The following is a 14,245-nucleotide window of genomic DNA, read 5'->3' on the forward strand; positions in this document are numbered from 1 at the left end:
TTTTAATTAGCCAACTAGAAATAATTTTCGTTTATGATATTAAATACGCACTATGATGAGCCAACGGAATTAACTCCAACACCCATCAAGTCACAAACACTTTTTTTGAAATCTAGCGGAATTGGATTATTTTGGCCAACTGCTTAGTAGTCTAAAGATTAAAAATTCTAAAAAAAAAATACTTTCATTTGCCGTTACGAATGATACAGTTGACCTCGTTCAATTGCAGTTTTATATTCCAAACACCGGCTGCTAGATAATCTCTTCTTGGGATAAATTGTAAACGGGAAAAATTTGCTACCAATCAACATAGGAAGAATTTTTGTTAAGTGATGATTAAATATTTATTTGTAATTATGCCCACACTGTTATCGATATTCAATTTTAATAATTACTATGATTAGTAACAATTTTGTAGAAAACTTCAGCTTACAGGTCTTTAAAATACAGAATAAGAAAGGAATAATTTCTAGAGATGGAGTTGTTGAAGTGCGCTTTTTGAACTAGCCTAACTCACCTCCTTTTACGCTAGCCAGATTAATTCACCAAAACTTATTATTCGACATCATTACCGTAATAGCTTTGCTAAAAACTGTCTGTTTAACTGTTTCGTATTCATTTTAATAGGTTTAATAATAATCTTACAAATAGCTCTCGCTAACTTAATATCCAAATTTAGTTGTTCGAAATATTTAATTTTTAAGGTTTATCCATATCACCCAAAATGAAACATTATGTGGAAAAACTAACTCATCGGTCTACAGCTCGCCACGCTTAAAGACATTGCATTGCCATTAACGATTAAGTAACTTGAAAATATGTAAATTAGGATTTAATAACACATTACTAGTTGTAAGTACGACCAATAAAATGAAATTTCTAGGATGTAACAAAGTCATAGTATTGTTGCACAACTGTGAATATAGTTTTTCTCTAATTTATAAGAGACTTAACAAGGGAATAAGAGCTGAACAAAATTGTTAATGTTAAGTGTTATTCAAAAAATTATATTAGATTCATGTCGATCGTAATATGTTATTAAACCAAAGCTTAAAAATTTTTAGGTTGTAAAAAGAAATAAAGAAAATTATCTGTAAAGGCTACCAAATTGTTAAATAACCGTAAATATAGTTTTTCGCACATTAATATAAGACTCGCAAAGAAATGGAAAAGAAACAACATTGAAAATGTTAATTTGAGTTCACGGAATGATATAAGACTCATATTGGATTGATTAGATTCGTAAGCTATTTCACTTAAGGTGTAGTTCCTCAAAAGTTCGTAGTTCCACTTCAGAAGTATTCCAGATGATCGAAGTTGAGATATTCTGCAAATAATACAAACGATCTTTTATGAAATCAAGACCATAACGATATAAAATAGAGGGTGGGCTCGTTTTGGTTTTGTTTTTTATTAATCAAACCAATCGTTGTTTTATAAAAATCGAATTTTTTATTTTTATACAATTAATGGCTCTTTTTCCGGTGTGATTAACCGATATGCTATTTGAATCAGTTAGTAAATATTGAAATATTTGAAATAATTATTAAATTTAATTACTTTTTAATATATCAGTTTGTTCAGATTGTTTATGAGTTTTAATTTTTAACAACTTATTTTTCATTTGGTTTATTCCTCCATAGAGTAATATCGGAGCGTCGTTTGTCGACGTCCTCCATACTTTTTACTAAAGATAAAAATTGCCCTCAAAATGGAGGGCATAGCTCAAAGCAACAGAGCGATACTACTCTATGGAAATATATTGTGTGATTTAAATGAATGATTTAAAAAAAATCACTTAATTTAGTTATCGATTTAATACAGCCTACTCTGAAGACATATGGTTAAATAAAATATTTGCGTTAATGATTTGTTCCATAACGTAAACCGATAACCTATTTCTAAAAAACCACAAAAATAACTTTAAATAATTATAATTTATTAATATTATTATTAATTAAAATGGAATTTACGTACTGGCGATTGATTGAAGAACTGCAACAGAAGTCTTTACGAAACGCGATGCTAGTGAGTTTATTTAGTAATTTCTCCGGTAAAAGTCGAACCTTTCCAAACAGTTTTCGTTGCGAAATGGCTAGCTTAATTTTAATTTCCATCGACGCAAAAGCGAGTTTTTCCATTTGCACTTTTTCCACTGCCACTTCTGCTGGAAGTTCTATAGCCTTGACCGTGCTTCTGAATATGTGTGGTAGTGTATGGGAACCCTGATAAGAAAAAGTAACATAATATTAAACTTGTTTTAAAATTACATAGCATATTTGCCAAGTAGTAAAAATAAGGATGAGTGATCTGGTCGCTTTCATAGGTTTGATCGAGGGGCTAACCACTCTTAGAAAATCTGTACACCGGATTACGCTTAGATTAGCACTGCCAAAGGCAGGGACTTCAAAGATTACGCGTAATCCCATTAGTACAGTCAAAGGTACGGCTCTGTACACCGATTACGCGGAGTGATCAGCCCCTCGGGTTTGATGATAGCGCATAAAAAACAATTATAACTGGAGCAACAAACACAAGGAAAATGCTGCTAACCTTTAAACACGCTAACGCAGTGTTGTGTACAAATTTCATTGGACGAGCCTTTACGCTGAAGGAACTTTTATGGGCCGGGGGGGGTAGACAATTTCAAAATTTCCCCCTTCCGACGGCAGCAGGCGCTAAAGCGTCTAACCAATGAAAAATAAACACAAGAAAATGCATGACTTTGGACGGGTTGCGTTTCCCTTGTGTGGGGTGCTGTGTTTGTTGCTCCTAGCTGGAAGGGGAAAAGGAAAGTATGTTTGCATTCTCTTTTTTAAACTGATGAAGTCAATTCTTTTTAGAGATGTGCCTTAATAGTTCATGTCGAGTAAAGACGACTTGTTAATGAAAAATAACTGGGGAAAAAAGGTTCGTACTTTTCCTGCCCTGCGGTTATTTCTACACTGAGAGAAAAATATTGCGTAGAAATTACATGGAACTCCTGGACGCACAGTAGACAGGGATGTTCTGTATTTTTTACAGAAAGTTTCGTAAATATCTTTTACTTGAGATTCCTGTAATTTATACAAATAGCTCATTGTATTGTATACAACTGAAATAATAATTAAAATTTCTAACACGCCTGTAAAGTTTACGGAATTTACATTTAAAAACTGCGTGAATATAGCCAGGAAATATTATATATTTGATTAAAATAACTTTATGTACACTAAACATTTCCGTAATTAATTTTTAACCAATAAGGTATTTTAATTGAAAAAATATTCAACAAATTTGCTAAATATATACCAATAAGTTCCAGCAGAACTAGAGTCCAAAGCAAGAGACATAAACACGTGCACAACATAGTAATGCAACTCATTGGCTCGGAATCCAGACACGTATTAAACTTAGTTCAAACCACAAACACTAACGCGATGAATTTGCATGTATGTATGGGAAATTAAAAATATGACTCCATTGGTGCTTTTACGAGATGTCACTAAAAATCTTTTCTTCATATTAGTTGATTTACAACAAATAATGAATTTTAATGGATTATTACTGTTTGGTAGCAATTCAACTTCGACCAAAATAACTACAGGCACCACCTGTATTTTAAATACCTTAAAACTTCTTCATTTTTTACTGTAAATACATAATATGTATTGAACAAATATGTACATATATAACATTTCTACCATAGAAACTACATAGCTGTCCTTTATTACAAATATCTGAAACAAACCTCTAATTTTTTCTTTAAATAAATAGTAATATGTACTGAAAATGTATGTAAATATTACAATTCAACGATAAATACTACATGAAGCCCTGTATTTTAAATACCTAAGAACATCCTGTAATTTCTACTGTAAAATAAATTGTAATATATACTGAAAATGTATATATATATATTAATATTCAACGATAAATACTACATGAAGCGCCTGCATTTTAAATACCTAAAAACATTCTGTAATTAATACTGTAAATATTTCTTGAATATAGTAATTTAAACAGTACAGTACTGTATTAAAAAAATACAGAACGGGTGCTGTAAAATATTTCTGTAAATTCTACAGTTTTTTCTCTCAGTGTAATTATAATTCCATAAGTTCTAAAATCAAAGTTCCAAAAATTATATCAACAAGGTAATATATTTGCACTAACCGTTTGTAAATATCGTTATTGGTCTAAGTAAAAACCTCCTAATAACTCAATCCTTCAAACATTAACCTGTCAACAAATGGTAGCTTAACTACTTCATAAAAACTTGGGTATACTTTATGCTACGTTCCTTTGTATATTCTTAAGCCGGCTGCACGCATGTGTTATTTTAATTTATATCTAACATATATTTATATTATTCAATTAAATAATTCCGTTTCAAAATTTCAAGTGACATTTTTACTTTATATAATACGAATAATAGTTGTACCATCAATATAGACTCTTCGGCTGAACCTTTATGTACGATAAAATGAAATTCTCCTTTAGCAGCTGCATAAGTGAGCTCTTCGATTGTGTTGATCATTTTCTCAGAAGGGGAAACACTTGTAATTGCTTTCAGAGCGCAACTGTACATTATATTCCAAAATAGAAAACAAAGCATCCAGGAAATAAACATTATCTCTAGTGAACATAATTTAATTCTACTAAAGCTGTTATTAGAAGATACGAGAGTCAATTTAAAATCTGAAAAATAAAAATACTTTTTAGAAACTTGATTTTCAGCAAAGAAGATCAATAAAAGATTATTTTATCATTACTTTGTTTTAAAATTATTCGGACGAGAAAATGAAATCCTTTTAAAACAGTTGGCTCGGATAGGGAAAACACCTTTATTGTCAACAATAACGCTCCAAAACAGAAAATCAATCCGTAAATAGATAGAAGCCATTCCTATTATAATTAAAAAATATTATTTGAGTGTTTTCAAGTGCGAATTCGACCAGGAGTATCGCCATCGATTCAGTATGGTGACGTAAGAGGTCAAAACGCTGTTTTTTTTGGTTACTAACTCTGATGCTTCGCCATAAATTAAAAAAAAATATTCGAAAATAAATATATGTATTGAACTAAACAATTTTTTTCTTGGTTGAAACGTTTTTGTGTTCATTTGGTTCGCAAAAGAAAAATTTTAATGATCTCAGAAACGTGCCTTTTAAAGTATGTGAAGAATTTATGACAACTGTGAAACAATAAAGTTAGGGTGGGGTCAGACCAGCTTGTAGAGCTTTCAAATTGTCATGTAATTTAATTATCCGTGAACTTCATTTTAAATTTGTCTTAATATGGACGGAGTATTTTGTGATCTACCATCCAAACGTAGAATATAGCGGGTGTTTTTTGTTCGGAAAAGGGGTTTTTCGAAAATTACTTAACCATAAAAATTTTAAATTTCTTCTTTAAGTAAATGCACCGGGGACATTGATTGGTAAACATTTAACTTTTTTTTTAAATATTATCACACTGAGAGCTAGATCAATTTTATCAATTGCGATTTGGTAGAACATCATCTGAAATCCAACGAATACCTTTGGTTCAATGGAGGAAACCAATTTTCGTGGAAAATCATGACTTGAAGAAATTACAATTTGGACAAGCCATAATAAACTTGTTTGATCCGAGAAAGAGGTAACAAAGATATGCAGTCATTCACGTATCATGTAAATCGACGGAAACCTTCAATCAAGGAATACCTGTATTACTTTTAATAAAATGCTGAATTGCACTTTCAGAAACCGTATTTGGGTTTTATTAGAAACAAACATTCATTTCAAACCACCGAAATAATTGTTTACAAAGTGGGTTCAATTAAACCCCCGTCGGCTGCAACGCAAGCTTGAGCTCGGATAATAATATCATCAAATGAACGTTCCATAATTGGTCGTGTTACTTCTTGACTATCAATTTCAATTCTCTGGCAAAGTTCGGCTCTCGTTTCAATAGAAGTTGCGTAAACCCTTTCTTGAAAAACAAACCGTAATTTGAAAGTTTAACTATCTCGAAGATGTTTAAAAGCTTAGTATTTCTTCTGCCTGTCACCCTTGAAATTTTGTTACACTCGATACTTCGCCTTGTATTTATATTTCCCGCAAAACCTGTATTTAGAGAAAGTTGAATGGCCTGCGTACTTTGAGAACGGAACACTTTCTGCGCTGCTTTTCGACGGGCTTTGCTCGCTCACCTTTTCTTTTAGTTCTTTCCCTCTTCGTTGGACTGTCGACCGTTGTAGTTATACCACCCTCGTGTTACTGTTACGTATAAATGACTAACACTAGGCACTATGTTTACAAACTTCTCACTGGACACAGCGGAAAAATATTTTTTTTATTTTCGCCTATCTTAAAACATTTCTACTTCATTTCGAAATGGGTTCTTTTTGTTCTCAACGGGAAAAATTCGGTTCTCCAGAAGACGACAGAAACGATTAGCAAATATTCAGGGTATAGATTATTTTAAGGAGAATATTCGCTGGGGAAACTATAGCTTGACTACCTAGGGAGGGGACCCGTTATGGGAAAGAAATTTCAATTGTGAAGGCATAGGTAGTACGGCAGCCGCCACATGGGAGATTTTAAAGAGGGGAGTGATGCGCTCGTTCAAGAGAGTAAAAACCGAAGAGTCAGATGTTGAATGTCAGTAGTGATTCACTATATGGATTTTCTGTTTTACGCTATTGATTATCGCTACAATTTCGCGATTTTAGAGTTTATTTTAATTGCTACGACTTTTTTCTGCCAGTCAAACAGAAAAATGTCCTGACCCTCGGCTCTTACCGTGTATTTTTTGGAGAAGGTCTAGCGGGCTGCCTGCTCCGTGAACGGCTCAGTTTCTGCCTCCCTGTTTGCACCCTGCTGTTTTTCCACAGAGGATACTTCCTCGCCTTATCTTTCAACCCGTCGCTCTTCACCGGACAATTGACCAATTTAATATAACCGCGTTAGCGTTATGGTCAAATATAAATAACTACAGTGTAGATTTAACATTTACTACCTGGTGTAACTAGTCACGACTGCCAAAACGTTTCCTACCATCGCTTTCGCTACGAGGTTAGAATACTCAGTATTCTTACAAGTCAACAGAAAGTTGAAAGGATTTTCTCAACCTGTACCATATATTTTACGGAAAACATTTCTAATATTTTCGGCACAAGTAAAACTGAACTTGTATATTTTTGAGCAGTAATATCACTTCATAGTCGCCTTTCAGGAGTGTGACCTCAATGGTAAAAAGTGTGAGTGACGTTGTGGTACGTCCACGGATACAACTTATATGGCTACAGGCTTCAGTTAGTAACGCTCAGCAAGCAATTCGACGCATATTCGATAATTCAATACAATTTTAATTTAAATAAGTTTCCATATTGAATATTTGAGATTTCTCAGATTTATTTTGTATTGCGATTGTATTTCCACCAATTTTGGCTATTTTTTCTTCTATTGAAATACGTTGGCTTATTTCAATCAATAATTTTATTTTAAAAAATCATATGATTTCAGAATGATTTAAATCAGTCAACCCTAATTTCAAGTCACAATTTCATCGTGAAAAATTCCAATTACTGGTCCACTTACGTGACAGAAACTGAAATGATAATTAATACAATTGATATTGTTTTTTTTTTGTTCATTCATTAATCAATATTTTATCGAAAATGTCCAATAAACCAACAAATTGTTCGTGGTCGCTTGGAAAAAGCTATTAAAAATTAAATACCGACTATTTTAACCTTGTAGCGAAGGCGAAGGTACGAAACGTTTCGTCAGTTGTGACACGAGTTAGTAAATGGAAAATCGATAATGAAGTAACATAGACATGACTCTAACGCTAAGGCAGTCAATTGTCCGGTGAAGTGCGACAGGTCGAAAGAATAAAGGATTGAGCTTCTTCCTTTTAAAATCAGCGGGGTGCTTACTGGCAAACGAAAAATGTTCCGATCGCATAGCAGGCAGGCCTTTTCCAAAATCATGTTTTGCGGGAAGCAAAAATGCAAGGAGAAACATCGTGGGTAAAAAAAATTCAGGGTGACAGGCCGAAGAAAACCCAGGCCTTTATGCGAATCAAAGAGAAATAGCGAAATTCGACGCTGACGAGTCTCAATTACTTGGTTTTACCACTAAATTTTGGTCCAATTTATGTAACACAAGATAAAAGAAATTTTGAAACTATTAAAGAGAATATAACCTAAGCTCAATAAGTTTGAAATTATTATATGTTACTTTGACCATAAGCGAAAACGGTTTGTCATATTTGAATTTAAAGTTATTGAGTAAAGGGCAACCAGTGATCCGAAGTGGTAAATGTCAGGTGTTCAATAATGTGGAAAAAAGTGGTAAATACCGGAACTGCGAATCTAGTTATTTCTTTCATCTACATTTCAACGATTTTTCCTTTGTTTGTAATGGTTCTTTTGTGAAAACTGAAACATTATCTCACATGTAAGTGATGCTACATATCTCAAAGGTATTATTAACATAATTAAAATGCATTTACTGATTTTAAGTCACTATTTGACCCTTTTTCCCTATTTTAAACTTTTTGCCACTGACATGGACTTTATTCATTTAGGTAACACTGAGGGCAACAAAATAATTAAATGAAGTATTTAATGGGGATTAAAACTGCGTTAGATGGTTCCAGACTTTCATCGGAACTATTGACACTTGATTGGTCCAACATCAAGTGTCTTACATCAATTACAGACGAATGTTTCGTTACTACACTTGTAAACCACTCTGTCTGAACGTGTCCTAGTGTTTTGGCTTATCCTAGATAACGTACTTAAAGTTGTGTGAAAAAGGGACGATACTAATTTTCGCATGCAAATTCTTGTTGCAAACTTTACGCAAGTTGTGATATTTTCAGAAAGAGCCAATAGTTTGCAAATCAGATACTAATTTGCTCCCATTTTTTGCAAAATTTTATCAGATATGGATAATTTCAATTCAATTTAACTCAGAGATAAGATGGCCAGCTAAGCTAGCCGAAACTAGTAGGACTAAAGCTGAAGCCTTAATACAAGTTTTAAATATATGCAAATATAACGATTTTTTTTTAATCTACAAAGAGTATATGTAAATTCTTGTTTTTTAATCATGGCTGGATTAAACAAGAAGCCCACTAGCCCGGACTTGGGGCCCAAAGTTTTAGGTGGCACAAGTAGGTCTCCCAACTATTGCCGAGCTGATTGGTTGAAATTGAAAAGCTTGCGCCAGCACTCACACCGCAAGCCTGGCTAAAGTACAAAACACCAAAACGTGCTTGGGTCTTAATCCTACGCTATTTAAATGGCTGTTTATTATATTGGGTGCCAGGTAGATCCTGTTTTATGTTGTAATGATATGTATTTCTTTAGGCCTGATAATTTATCGCTAATTTTTCCATTACGTTACGGTATGGTAAGTCTTGTCCCTATAATTTGTCAATTTCTTGAAACGTAAATACCCAATTATTTCTATTTTATGATGAATTTTTGCTCATTTTCGAAAAAAAAATGGATTTGCTCAAGGTAAGGCAGACCTTGTCGGCTAAATTTGTTAATACAAAAAGCTTCACTTTGCTTGCTAATTTTAAGGACCAAATACTGCATATTTTTATGTTTTCCAAAAAGTAGCTGCTCATGAATCCCCTTAGCTCATACAGATAAAACAAAATATTATAGGTATAAAAGTCAAGTGGACTAACAAAATATAAAATAATTTTATTCTTAAAAATTCTTATTATAACTTAATCGCTACCATAATTTATTTCAGTAAATTTTGAATTTATCAAGTTATCAGATATCCCTATTCAATTGGTCCTAAATTTATCCTGAAATATTTTTATGTTTTGTAAAAATATTAGGGTAAGATATTAAACTCCAATTAATCTCATTATAAAAACCATCAAATTACGATTTAAAAATGGAAATTAGTTTTTTTTAATGTATTAATAAATTAAAAACATGCGTTTCAATTCCAGGTCACGTAAGTTGGGCTATTAAATTATTTCTATTCCATTTTTTCTACCTAAAGATTCGTTACTTGATCGCCTAAAGGTAATTGAATTATGCGAAAAATGGAAGTAAGCTACAAGAGGTATAATGCAAATGTGTTATCACTTTCAATTAGTTACCATTTGCATGTTTTTACATAAATATAAATCACAACTTTATGCTTTATATTAGAAACAAAACCGTACTATATCTTAATTCGATACAAATTTTTATGTTTAACATTCGGTCATTTTCTAGTCACGAAACGAAAATAGTATCCTGCTTATATCCACGTTTGTTTTTGATTGAGTTATTTAAACAAATGACATGCCTACTTACGTTCATTGATATACTTTTGATGAAAAACCAATTACCAGAAGACGTGAATCTGGGAGCTCTTATTACAAATGAAATGGAATCTTCCATGTACGTATTTGAAAAACCTACAGCTTTGTGTCTTGAGTGACTTACAGTCATCGTATCAATTGCAATATCGGAGTCCTAAAATAATTTTAAATAATACAATGATTATAAATATTTATTAACGAGAAAAAACCATCTATATAACACTCTTAGATTTGAAACATTTTATAAAAGAGTAACTACTTAGATTTCTATTTCTGAAAGTCAGAATAGCTAGCCTGCCGATAAGCATTTAAACATTTCAGAAGAAGTATAATTTCACTGTAAGGTTCGGAAGCGAATAAGTTAACTCTTAAATAGGAAATTACAACAACACATATCTTTATGCCAGAAAAGTTAATAAGCTAGGCTAATACCAAAGGCACCACCTTAGGCCCAAGTCAGCCTTGGAGTTTTAATACGAATAATTTTGGTGGACAGGTTACAATGCAACCCTTCATGGCAGACGAGCCTATAGCTCCCTATACTATGTATTTCTGTTAACCTTAACACGTTTTTATGGAAAAGGAAACTGAAAGAACTCCAAAGATAACCCCTTTAATAAATACGTACATTTTTTACTAGCATTCCTATTAGTCCTGTCCATGATCCATTTGGTAAGTCTTTTCCGTGTTCCATGTCAGCTGGCGAGTGGATTGAAAAACTATTGACAAATTCATATATTATTAATTTATGGAGGGCCATATTTTTTTATAAAACCAATTAATTATGGCGTTATTATTTATAGTAACTCTAGGTTTATAAATAAGTTTATAAGTTTGATAGCGTCCTAATTCCAGATAATACCTCATGTACTGCCCTAAACAGCTTTTTTTAATTGTATGATTTTAAATAACGATAATTAAAAACATTAACAAACCTAACATTGAGATAAGAAGAGCAAGTCTTTAATAAATTATAATCAAATCTTTCGAGAGTTGTTGACACAACATTTTCTTGGTATATTTTCTCAGTTGAGCCTTTCCAACTCTCCTTAAACAATGAATATAAATTAAGTATAATAAACCAATTATGTCGCAACAGTGCCATCAATATAAATTAAATATTAATTATTCTGCAACACATTAACTTACCTTCGTGGCGACTCTCAAATGCCGTAGACAACAATCTTGCATAGTTTGATCATTTATTATGTGTAATTCATTTTATAAAATAATGACAATGATTGAATAAATTGATTCCTAATACAGTTTATTTCATGATCTAAATGAACAATGTTGCAAAGATTAAAAATTAAACGGCCAATAAACTGAAAAATATTGAAATTTTTAATATGGTTAAGTTATTAAAGCTAAAATAATTTCCCAAAAAGCATTTTCTTTATTTTACTCAAAATTTGTCAACCTAAATAAATTATGCAATTAATTAATACTTGAAACTTTTCTTTACAGCCCTTACAAATATCGTTAATCGATCTCCACCAAAACGCTTTTTTAAAGAGTCAATTCCTTATTCAAATGCCAAATCACCATTTATATCTTTTTAATCAACTATTTTTTGATAAGTAAACATTTTCAAATTCTGATTACATTTTATTTGATAAGTAATTTTGTTTAAAACTTTGGAAAATTCTCTTCTTTGGATCCCAAATTTAATCAACCCACTTTCGCGAAGATTATATAGTTTATTTTCTTAAATAACAACATTTATCGCATAGTTTGATAATTTGTGTAGTTTAATTCATCATTAACGAGAAGCTGAAAACGTGCGATTTAGGTTAAAATGAAATTTTCAATTATTAGAGATACGATTGAGCATAATAATCTTCGTGCGCGTAATAACATAGATAGATTTCCAAATTGTTATACGTGAAATCACCAATTTTCAAATAATGTTAATCTTTTCACAGAAATTTGAGATTTACATCACCCAACTCTAATTTTAAACACGAAAAGATTTATAGAGTTCTTGAATATGGAGCTGTGCTTATTCAATCGGTAACTTTTTGCTTGAAATGTAGTAGTAGAAAATAACTTACAGCTAAATATTATTTTTCAGTCGTACGTTGTTTTGATAGTCCTATAAAATTATTCAATCAGTGGTACGGAATGGAGAAAACTCTTCGCAGCCATACAATATCGTGGAATGTAGGTTGCAGTTGATTTGCTCAGAATACGCGCATAAAGATATTTATTATTAAAATTATTTTGATACTCGGTTCATACGGCTTTTTGGCGCGACAAAAGCCGAAGACACTAATGGATCTCAAAGGAAATCGATATTAAAGTAGCGGATCTACTCCTGTTGCTTCGTCTATCTTTGCACGTCAAAAGGTTGTTAAAAGGGAATTTATATTAGTTTTAAATCTATTTGAGCTCAAAATTTAAATAATACAACGAATGTAAGGTGTTAAAGAAAAATACAATTTTGAGTACAAAGTAAAGTCTTCTATGACTTTAATCAAACGATTTAACTTTGGTTAAATATTATTATTTAGTTTCTGAGTGGACAGTAGTTATTTTATAATAAGTGAGAAGCATTTGAAGCTCAAAATTGAAATTACACCAATAATGAATAAATAAAAAAAGTAAACATTTTCCATTTTACATTCTACAGATATAATCTAAAAATAAATTTTAATATATTTTTAAAGAATTTTAATAAATAAACCAAAGAGATTTGTAATTAGAAAACCGAATAAAATAATATCTATGGCGAGAAACGCACTTATCTGCGTGTAACCTTTGAAGGTTTCAGGCAAGTTTTAAGTGGTGAATTTCGTTGGGTAACTACGGAAGCATTGATCGAAATAGAATTCGCGTGTTCACTTTTTGGAGGAAAAACCATGGCAGTGTAAAAAACTGGCAAGCAGTGGTTAAAAATACAAATTAAGAACTTTAATAAAAAAACAATAGTTTCAATAACTATTTAAAAAATGTTAATTTTCAGTACTACATTTAGAAAAACTACAAACTAAATAGAAATGGCATATTTTTGTAAACTATTTTCTCTCTAGCCTTTGTTAATTATCCAATTAAACTCTACGAATGTATGTTTCAAGTTAAAAGTACTAAAAGTAAAATTAAAATACTTCTCTGTAAGAAATATTATACTATAAACTTATGACCGTACTTAATTTTTTTAAGAGCGACGACCTTCTTGGTGTGAGAAATCGTTACAGAAAACACCTGCTATAATAAACAATTTAAAAGTGTTTTTACACGCATTGAGTGTACCGGTTAAGCGATAGACGCCTTTTCAAGTAGGATCAATATCAGAATAAAAGGAAACCTTTTAAAATGTACTTACTTTTTTATCACTGCTAACTAAAATTTGTGAGGCCATTTTATTAGATTATACAATTCTTAGCAATTAAGAACAATACCCCTTTTTTGACTGACAAAGAAACTACATTTGAAGAGCTTTTTTTATTTAAACTTATTAAAAATGTAATATTATCATTCTTTGTTCTACCTAGAATGTATTTATTTATACCTAGGGAGAATGTCTATGTCGAGATGGTTTTTAGCCTTTCTCTCAATCCACCCGTTGGTCCCCCCAGTACGCTCCTCCGCTTAAAATAAAACGAATAGTCCCGGTATTTCATTGGCTGCTTCAAATTTACGTCACCTAACGCGATGGTAATCAAACGCCGGTGACGTTTTGTCTTTCCCCCCGCGCGAGACGAGGGAAAGGCGTTCAACGTGCCCGGCGATTGTCACAACATAATCATTCTTCCTAATAATAAATACATACATTCTTGGATCTACCCTGTGTATTCGAATATTAAGAAAAACGTTACCTTTTACAGAAATGAAGTCTCCTTAAATAAACAAATCCTTACATAACCATCATCTTTTTTTCGCTCATAAGGATAAGCTAATATTTTTAAGAACTAATTCGAATTCTACAGCCTTT

General features: G+C 31.8%; 1 protein-coding gene across 1 annotated transcript; it reads right to left on the reverse strand.

Annotated features, from left to right (window-relative positions):
* Positions 1-938: 938 nt before the first annotated feature.
* Positions 939-11,576, reverse strand: LOC149961101 (uncharacterized). The gene is made up of 9 exons (XM_090157419.1): positions 11,461-11,576; positions 11,247-11,359; positions 10,940-11,030; positions 10,304-10,465; positions 4,755-4,887; positions 4,424-4,680; positions 1,978-2,225; positions 1,206-1,327; positions 939-967 (listed from the first exon to the last, which is right to left on the reverse strand). The coding sequence occupies exons 1-9, from the start codon at positions 11,500-11,502 to the stop codon at positions 939-941; spliced, it is 1,197 nt and encodes a 398-aa protein (XP_090013545.1). The 5' UTR covers positions 11,503-11,576.
* Between the last annotated feature and the right edge of the window lie 2,669 nt (positions 11,577-14,245).

Source organism: Leiobunum rupestre, chromosome 1 (assembly GCF_980474605.1).
Source record: "Leiobunum rupestre chromosome 1, qqLeiRupe1.1.hap1, whole genome shotgun sequence".
In the NCBI taxonomy this organism is placed as follows: domain Eukaryota; kingdom Metazoa; phylum Arthropoda; class Arachnida; order Opiliones; family Sclerosomatidae; genus Leiobunum; species Leiobunum rupestre.